The following is a 10,000-nucleotide window of genomic DNA, read 5'->3' as shown; positions in this document are numbered from 1 at the left end:
TAACTGGTCACAACATCATGTTTAAGTTGACGTGTTCAAGGGAACCAGAACAAATTGTTTATTCTGGTGATGTCACTTCCTGATTTATCTGCCTGGATCAGTGAAACAAGTCCCATAAAGTCCAGAAAGACTTCAGGAGAGAGACAACGTCCCTCCACTTCCTGTGTCTCCATTGAACAGAAACATGTGGGACAACGATGAGACAAACACTTTCAATCCTGTTTAATGAGTCACACATAATGTTTGTCCACTTAAAATATCATTTTGCAGATTGTCTCAGTTTGTTTTAAAGAAAATAAAATATTATGTAGTTTTGTGACAAAACGCTCAGTCAACGACATTGTCTTAACAAACGTCACCAACAGCAACATGGCCGTCGACCCGGCACAGTTAGCTGACATGCAGGACGCCTCCACGAGTTGTCAACAAGATGACGTCACTTAGCGAATGTCGTCTTTTTAATTACATATTCTAATATTTTATGAAACTGAGACTTTCTGGAGTTGAAACATTAAACTGACAAACATCGAGTGTGACTCGATCCAAAGATCAGCATCACCGTGTCTTTTGACAGAGTGACAGAGTGTTGAGCCACTGAGTCGTCTCCGGCCGGATGAAAACTTTTGTTTTCTGTGAGTCCAGTTTTCCATCATATGAAGAAATGCATAGCAACTGCAGTCAGGTACTGTGCTGTTAGTGACCAAAGTAAGGCTTTTATTTTGAAAGGTAAAGAGACTAGTCCTTGAACCTTCGTCCCTGCAGACTCTTGTAATAGTTCTCCTGCTCAGTCTTGTTACGACTCTCTCGGTCCAACAGAACCAGCGCTGTCTTGCGTCTCATGGCCATCTCCCTGCGCTGAGCGTCCACTGACAGCTCCACTTGTGGGTTGGGTGGAGGTTGGGCCAGATCAGGGTCGACTGCGGCACGTGGTGAGGCGGAGCGGTGTGGCCTGAAGCTACTGCCATGGGCAGCAGAGTCTCCCCGGTTCTGGCAGTTTAGGTCGTAGGTGTCTCGCGCGTCGCCCCCATTGGATGCCCCCACCCACTCCCAAGGGTTACCGTTACCCGCGAGGGGCTGGGCTTGAGGATGGGCTGGGGCTTGGACAACAGGATGGTGAGGGGCGTGGGCATCCACGGTGATGATACCCGACCCCTCTCGCTGCTCGTACGTAGGACGGTAGTGGGGAGATTCGGTGGTGGAGGAGGTGCCCGAGCAGGTGGAGGTGGTCTCAGAGGATTTCTCCCCCGAGGAGGAGGACGGGAGGAGGCCCTGCTGCTTCGACATGGCGATGACCTGCATAAGTCGTGGCTGATTGGTGGCGCCGCGGACTGACCCCTCCCCACTTGTCTTCTCTCGGATGGCAAGCCACTTGGCCCGGGTCAAGGCGCTCTTTGGGGACACTGGTGGGGGTCCTGCTTCAGGGATCTGTGGTGGTCTGGGAGTTGCCACAGCTTTGGCACCACCTGGAGGTGGGGTGGGGTTGCGACTGGAGGCTGTTCTCCCAGACTGCACTGCGGGCTGGTAGATGGGGACCTGAGACCCCCCCTCGTCGGTCCCCACAGACCCCACCTCGGAGCCCTCCTCACTGGCCTCGTGCTCTGCCTCGTCCCGGATGCTAAGGCCTCTCATCTCCATTGACTTTTGCTTCCACTCCGACACCAGCTGCTGCGAACGCATCGGGTCCATGGGAACCTGCACTGCCTTCAGACGCCGCTGCACTGGCTGGACTGGCTGAACCGGGTCCTCTGGGCCAATGTTGGCCCCAAGCACGCCATTAACATTCATGCTGGCTCTCGGCAGCGTGTTGCTGAAGGTCAGCATGGTCTCCTTGCCCATGGGGCTGCGAGGAGCCAGCAGCTCCACGTCCACGCTGGCCCTCTTCAGGCTCCCCATGGAGTCCTTCTCCCTCTGCAGGGGCCCCAGGCCCTCAAGTCGGTCCATGGGCGCCGGAGCCGCCGCTATCTCATCGTTGCTCTCTGAGGCGGAGGCAGGGCCCTTGTTGTAGACGGACTCGTGTCCTCGCTCCGTCAGCGCCCGCAGAGGGTCCTCCTTCGGGGGTGGGGGAGGAGGGGCGGGAATGATGTCATCAGAGGACTTGAAGTTGGCAACAGCATGAAAAGCCTGACAAAGAAAAACAATCATCTCTAAATGTCTGAAGATGGAAAATCATCTGATATCAAACTGTGAGAAAGAAAACTAAAACTCAAAAGTGAAAATCAAACGTATCAATGAAATCTGCAACACACACACGACTCTGACGTCAACACTGTTCCTTCACTCTGTGATATCAGCTCATTACTTGAATCTGTATATGTTATATATATATACTGTACATTTACAGTAACAAGTATTCACCCTCAGCGTTTTCCACTTTTATCACTATGGTCAATATAATTTGGCTTTTTTGACAAAAAAAATCACATCACAAATCACACATACAAAGTAATGTCAATGAATTAAAAATATATAATGCAATATAAGTGACTGCATAAGTTTTCACCCCTTCAAGTCAGTATTTAGTAGATGCACTTTTGGCCTCGATCACAGCACTGAGTCTGTGTGGAGTCTCAATCAGGCTTCAACATCTGGACGCTGCAATTTTACTCCATTCTTCCTTGTAAAACTGCTCAAGCTCTGTCAGGTTGAGGTTGACGGTATCAGGCGTGAACAGCCTTCACAAGTCCAGCCACAAATTCTCTATTGGATTGAGGTCTGGGCTTTGACTCGGCCACTCTAGAACATCCCCCTTGTTGTCTTTAAACCAGTTCAGTGTAGCTTTCTCTGTATGCTTCAGGTCATTGTCTTTCAGGAAAATAAATCTTCTCCCAAGTTGTAGTTCTCCTGCAGACTGAATCAGGTTGTCCTCCAGCAGTTCACTATATTTTGCTGCATTCATTTCACCCTCTATCATTACAAGCCTACCAGGGCCTGCTGCTGAGAAGCACCCCGACAGCATGATGATGCCACCACCATGCTTCACGGTGGGGATGGTGTGTTTGTGCTGATGTGCAGTGTTTGGTGTCAGACAAGCATAGCATCTAGTCTGATGGTCAAAAAGCTCCGTTTTGGTCTCATCAGACCAAAGAACCTTCTTCCAGTGGACCTTTGAGTCTCCCACATGCCTTTGGATGAACTCTAGTTGAGATTTAATGAGCTTTCCTCAACAGTGGCTTTCTCTTGTCCACTCTCCCATAAAGCTTTGACTGGTGAAGAACCCGGCAACAGTTGTTGAATGCAGAGTCTCTCCCATCTCAGCTACTGCAGATATTAACTGCTGTCTTGGTGGCCTCCCTCACTAGTCTCCTTCTTGCACCATCGCTCAGTTTGTGAGGACGACCTGGTCCAGGCAGATTTACACGAGCCATATTCCTTCTTTTTCTTAATGATGGATTTGACTGAACTCCGGGGGATGTTCAGGGACTTGGAAATGTTTTTGTATCCGTCCCCTGACTTACACTTTTCAATAACCTTTTGACAGAGTTGCTTGGAGTGTTTTTTTTTTATCTTCATGGTGTAATTGTAGCCATGAATATTGATTAACGGTGACTGGACTTTCAGACACAAGTGTCTTTATACTGTAATCACCTGAGACACATTCAGTGCACTCAGGTGATCTCAAGTTCACTAATAGTGCGACTGCTAGCACCAACTGGCTGGACCTCCTGTTGAATTAAGTCAGTTTCTTTAAAGGGGCTGAATACTTATTATATATCTTTACTTAATTGACATTACTTTGTAGAAATCTGTTTTCAAAGAGTTTTTATTGTAAATTCTTGTCAAAAAAGCCAAATTATATTGACCGTGAGTCCATTTATTAAAGTTATAAAAGGGGAAAACATCCAGATGTTTCACATCTCACCAGATAAGCAGCAATGAAGGCACCGATGAGGAAGCCCACGTAGACGTCGATGGGATGGCTGCGATGCTGAGTGATCTGAGTCAGACCCGTTAACGCTGCCGCGATGGCGAATGCAAAAACCAGGACGGGTTTGAGCAGTTTGGTGCTGTCAGAGATGGTCGAGTTAAAGTACATCTGGAAGGAAACAGACGATCAACTTCATCATCTCACAGTTTGTCAGAAGAATTTCATTTCATGAATAACGTTTGATGAAGCTGATCTGTGACAAAAACTGATGACAGGAAGGTTTTCTTACAGAAACATAAACAGCTGCGAAGGCAGACAGAGTTGCATGCTGGGAAGGGAAAGTTTTCCTGTCAGGACAGAAAAAGATCAGAAAACTTTAATCAATAATCACTTTAATGCACCCAACACATCCGTCCTGACAAACAGAAAGCATGAACAGGAAAGAGCAGGTAACTCACCTGGCAGCCATGATGGCGTGCTGGTCGTGTCCTGCACAGATGTCTTTAGTGATATAAGCATTTCTGTCGCAGGAGCTGCCGGCCAGAGTGTAGTTGGGTTTACAGACAGTGAGGAAGAACGGAGCGTGGTAACCTGTCGACAGCTGGATGATGTCAGTGACCAGTGCCGTTGCACACAGACCAAACACGTGCACACCTGCAGAGAGACAACAGGTGTAGAGATTGAACACGTGCACACCTGGAGCACCTAATGGTTGTATGTGTTGTGTGTAAAGTCGTAGTGTGTCGTACCTACAAAGCGCACCGTCCTCCTCAGGAAGGAGTTGAAGTTGCAGCCGCCTGCGTTGATGCTTCCTTCAGGTCTGCGGAGCTTCAGTCTGGACTGCAGACAGTAGATGAGACCTTCAACCAGCATGATCTAACACACAAAACAAACACACCCTCAGAATACCACAATAAACATACTGTTGTGTTTGAATCTGTCAGTGTGTCTCTGTGTCAGTGTGTGTGTCAGTGTGTGTGTGTGTCAGTGTGTGTGTGTGTCTCTGTGTCAGTGTGTGTGTCAGTGTGTGTGTGTGTCTCTGTGTCAGTGTGTGTGTCAGTGTGTGTGTGTGTCTCTGTGTCAGTGTGTGTGTCAGTGTGTGTGTGTGTGTGTCTCTGTGTCAGTGTGTGTGTCAGTGTGTGTGTGTCAGTGTGTGTGTGTGTCAGTGTGTGTGTGTGTCTCTGTGTCAGTGTGTGTGTGTGTCAGTGTGTGTGTGTGTCTCTGTGTCAGTGTGTGTGTGTGTCAGTGTGTGTGTGTGTCTCTGTGTCAGTGTGTGTGTGTGTGTGTGTGTGTGTGTGTGTGTGTGTGTGTCTCTGTGTCAGTGTGTGTGTCAGTGTGTGTGTGTGTGTGTCTCTGTGTCAGTGTGTGTGTCAGTGTGTGTGTGTCAGTGTGTGTGTGTGTCTCTGTGTCAGTGTGTGTGTGTGTCAGTGTGTGTGTGTGTCTCTGTGTCAGTGTGTGTGTCAGTGTGTGTGTGTGTGTCTCTGTGTCAGTGTGTGTGTCAGTGTGTGTGTGTCAGTGTGTGTGTGTGTCAGTGTGTGTGTCAGTGTGTGTGTGTGTCTGTGTGTGTATTATTGTGTGTTACTGAGGCGGCGGGCCCGGCGAAGGCGAGGCTCAGCAGCATCAGCAGCGGGATCAGCTCGTCTCCTCCGTCCACATACGGCATGCTGAGCTCTCGGTCGTGGCAGCGGAACCCCACCTGAGCCGGCTGCACAACGTCGGTCAGCTCCAGGAAGTACAGAGACACCATAGAAGAAGCCACAATGGGCAGCTGTGTGAGGTGAACACAGATGTCAGTAATCTGGTGTCTGACTGTACCTGAACACACCTCAGCTGATTGTAAACTGTAGTTTCCTGGTAAACACAGCAACCTCTTCAGTGACAGCAGGCAGCCTTCGCTCTACTTAATGAGTCCAGAGACGCTCTGACGGTGAAGAGCGTCTACTGATGGTGAGTGATGCCGAGAGGGGCAGCAGCAGACCAGGAGAGGCCGAAGAGGTCGGAGTGTTTACCAAGAAACTGTGAGTTCACAGTCTGAATCAGAAAGAAAGCCACCAACGAAGCCAACCAACTGGAGGCGGAGAAGGGCTGGTCTCCAGCAGATCCATAATAGTGCCTCAAAACACACGAGAGCCACATGGCTGTTCCTTCATCACCATGAACACACACTGGACTTCATTTACACAACATCTCTAGTTTGTTTGATGAAAACTACGGCGAGCTGCTGTTTGAGGAGATGATGAACCTCTGAACCTCCAGGGGACTTCGGCATTTTTATGATATTTCATATTATATATTTATATTTATATATTATATTATATATTTTTTCACGAGCCACAGTTCTACATTATTTTTATTTTATTATCTTTATTTATTTATTTTTTTGACAAATAATTTAGTTTTGTGCTCGAACGTACTAAATTTAAGTTGTTGCTAATATGGAACAATGACATCAATGAGTCATACGTCAGCCTCCAACAGGAGTTATACAAGCAGCGCGGCTCCTTTAAGAAACAGGGCGGTGTGTAGTGTGTGAGTGGTCGAGCAGACAGGTGTTAGCGAGCTCAGTTATCATGCTAGTGATGTTGATCTTGTTAGAACAACAGTCTGGTTGCCATAGTAATGGTTTACGTATGACTTTCAACCACGCCCCTATTCTCATAGCAAGAATGTCGACCGTTTGAAAATTCATATTTTCAAATGTTCAGATAACAGAGAGCTGTAGTGATGATGTGTTTTTGTAGCTAACTGAAGTTAGCATCACTCTGGGCCCTCTGTGGGATTATTGAACTGGATTCTGGATTATTACAGAAAATAATCTGCAGTTTCTGATCCTTCCAGGTTCTGTTCATCAGATAATCTCCACAGATGAACTCCACTCTGTGATGGTTGAAGCATAAATTAATGTGTAGCAGTAAAAAGCTAATGCTAGGCTACAAACAGACGACATCACGGTCACATGACTTAAACGTCTCCACCACTGAGCGTCTTACTGCACAATTACTATCCAGGTTTATATAAACTGATCAATGTACAAGTTGTAAAGTCAGAGTTAGTGTGTAACTAAAGTGGGCCTGTAAAGACGGACCAGTGAGTAGATGAGTCTCCGTGTTCGCTGTGAGGACGTTTAATGTCCCGATAACCTCTGTAGTCTCATTTAGACACTTGTTAGCAACCGCTAACCGTTTTTAACACATGAAAAGCTTTATAATTAAACTGTGGACATTTAATGATGGATTTTATGTTGGAGAACAAAATGTGTGAATATCTCCAAGTGTCACGGAAATAGTAATAAAGCATTTAAGTAATTGTACAATAAAAATAGGCATTAATAAATTAGCTTACAAATTAATTTATTAATCTATTAATAAACAGACTAATTGAATAAAAGCCTGGCACTCTTCATGGGTTTGGGCCAGCTGTCTTCTTTGCAGAGGAAGTTCTAGTCGAGCCAACAGCGTTAAATAAAGCTGCATGAAGACGCCGGGCTCTGAAGACGGTTGTCATAGTGACCAGACTGTGTGATGACATCATCACGTGATGCACTGAGGCCCAAAAACACTTGTTCCCATCAGCTAACACTGTGAAAGAAGCATCTGTAAAATGCTGGATAAATCTTTTGGAGCATCGCAGACACACGACTCGTCAGAACCGGAGCCATTCGGTCCGATAACATTGAGAAAGTCTAGAAGACCCGCACGATTAAAGTTCTTCTTCCCCATTCAAGTTAGCTGGCTCGGTCGGCAGAAGTCTCTAGTGCCCTCGCTTCAAATGCACATCAGGGCATGTCATATGCCTGCAGATGATTGTGATCATATGATCCATCTGAAGCTTCTTCTCACCTCCACAAAGTAAAAACATGGCAGCAGAGTCAGACTGTCCTTTGGAGGTTTCTTCTTCATCTTCTCTGATGAGGTCATCATCATCATCCTGATCCACCTGCAACACACACACACACACACACACACACACACACACACACACAGAATGTGTGTTCAGTGTCATTTTATGATTATTAATGTTTCATATTTGAACGGATCTGATGGACGCTGCCTGTCTTCTTTGTGTTGAACTATAGTAGTTATACTGACATAAGATTTATATTTGTTTGTATATTTGTTTGTATATTTGCGTTTACTGTTGTTTTAGTGTATAAATTATTCTGTCTCTGCCATCTTGTTTCCACCTGCAGATACACCATTCGGCCAAAAGTTAGTGGACACCTCTGCTGGTTGTTGAGTTCAGGAGTTTCAGCCATGGCCACGAAGGTAAATGTGAGTGAGATCATGTGATCATGTGATCGGTCACATGATCACATGATCCTGTGATCTCATGACTCCATCCTTCCAGACTTCAAGCTCTGCTCTTATGTTTGAACCAATCAGAGTCCTGTAATGAACTGCTGTCAGCTGTCACCTGACCTCCACCACACCCAACACCTGATCACCATCTTCATCATCATCTTCATCTTCATCACCATCATCATCATCATCATCATCGCCATCAGTCACTGAAACCTGGCTCAACAGCGACGTACCCGACAGCGCTATCGAGCTAACGGGGCGCTACGTCCTCCGAGCAGACAGAACAGCTGTTGACCAGAGGTGGAGGTCTGTGCATTTATGTTAACAAAACTTGGTGCATGGACACTACCATCATCAGGAGTCAATGCTCAGCTAACCGAGAGTATCTCATGGTTAAGTGTGGACCTTTCTATCTGCCCAGAGAGTTTACATCGACCGTTGTGACTGCAGCTTATATTCCACCCGATGCTAATGCTAAGATTGCAATGAAAGAACTGCATACTGCTATTAGCAAACAACAGACTCTCCATCCCGAGGCAGCCTTTATTGTTGTGGGTGACTTCAATCACTCCAACTTGAAGACTGTACTACCCAAATTTCACCAACATGTCTCCTGCCCCACCAGAGGAGACAAGACATCGGACCACGTCTACACAAACATGGCTGATGCCTACAAAGCTGTCCCCCTCCCCCACCTAGGTCCATCTGACCACCTCTCACTGTTCCTTCTGCCTAAATACTCTCCACTCATCAGACGTGTTAACCCACAGTGAGGACAGTCAAAGTTTGGCCAGAGGGAGCAGACTCTGCACTTCAGCAGCGTTTTGAAAACACTGACTGGAATATGTTTGCCACTCAGGCCACCCTTGACTCCCACACGGACATCGACCTATATGCCTCCTCCGATCTGGACTGTATCAACTCCAACATCAACAGTGTGTTACCACCCTTAAACGGATCACCACATTCCCTGATCAGAAGCCATGGATGAACAGAGAGGTCCGACTCCTGCCGAAAGCACGTGACACTGCTTTCAGATCAGGTGATGCTCGGGCCTATAGCTCATCCAGGGCGCCTGGACTCCTCCTTACCTGATGAGATTAACCACTTCTATGGCTGCTTTGACAGGGACAACAAGGAGGTGGCCATCAAGGCTGTGCTCCCTGCAGACCACCAGCCCCTCACACTCTCTCCCACCCACGTGCCTGCGGCACTGAGCAGGGTTAATGCACGGAAGGCTGCTGGTCCTGATGGTGTCCCCGGACGCGTCCTCAGGGCCTGCGCTGTGCAGATGACTGAGATCTGGACTGACATATTCAACCTGTCACTAGCCCAAGCAGCTGTCCCCGCGTGCTTCAAAACCACCTCCATCATGCTGGTGCCAAAACAGTCCGCTGCAGCGAGCCTTAATGACTTCTGCCCAGTTGCAGGCTGGTCCTGGCTCACCTCAAAACCAGTTTACCACCCACACTGGACCCCTTCCAATTCGCCTACCGCCAGAACAGGATTATGGAAGATGCCATCTCCACGGCGCTTCACTCCGCCCTCTCCCACCTTGACAACTGTAACACCTATGTGAGAATGCTGTTCATGGACTTCAGTTCAGCATTCGACACCATCATCCCCTCCTAACTGATCACCAAACTCAGTGACGTGGGCATCAATACCTCCCTCTGCAACTGGATTCTGGACTTCCTAACCAACAGACCACAGTCTGTTAGGTTAGATAACCACACCTCCTCAACCCTCACCCTGAGCACTGGCTTTCCACAAGGATGTGTGCTGAGCCCCCTCCTTTACTCCCTCTTCACCTATGACTGCACACCTGCACATG

General features: G+C 47.5%; 1 protein-coding gene across 1 annotated transcript in view; it reads right to left on the bottom strand.

Moving 5' to 3' along the window:
• Nucleotides 1–10,000, bottom strand: part of plppr3b (phospholipid phosphatase related 3b) — a 15,493-nt gene that overhangs the window by 1,109 nt on the left and 4,384 nt on the right. Inside the window, exons 2-8 of the mRNA XM_084354476.1 lie at nt 7,705–7,801; nt 5,448–5,633; nt 4,615–4,741; nt 4,324–4,519; nt 4,155–4,212; nt 3,860–4,033; nt 1–2,121 (exon numbers count right to left, since the gene is read on the bottom strand). The exon at nt 1–2,121 is cut by the window's left edge and continues 1,109 nt beyond it. Of these exons, the coding sequence (XP_084210602.1) occupies nt 736–2,121; nt 3,860–4,033; nt 4,155–4,212; nt 4,324–4,519; nt 4,615–4,741; nt 5,448–5,633; nt 7,705–7,791 (2,214 nt within the window). The 5' untranslated portion in view covers nt 7,792–7,801 and the 3' untranslated portion in view covers nt 1–735. The remainder of the gene's footprint in view (nt 2,122–3,859; nt 4,034–4,154; nt 4,213–4,323; nt 4,520–4,614; nt 4,742–5,447; nt 5,634–7,704; nt 7,802–10,000) is intronic.

This window comes from Pagrus pagrus (genome assembly GCF_965226575.1).
Source record: "Pagrus pagrus genome assembly, chromosome: 6".
NCBI lineage: Eukaryota > Metazoa > Chordata > Actinopteri > Spariformes > Sparidae > Pagrus > Pagrus pagrus.
Note: the sequence above shows the minus strand (reverse complement) of the source record. Positions and strands in the feature narration are given on the sequence as shown.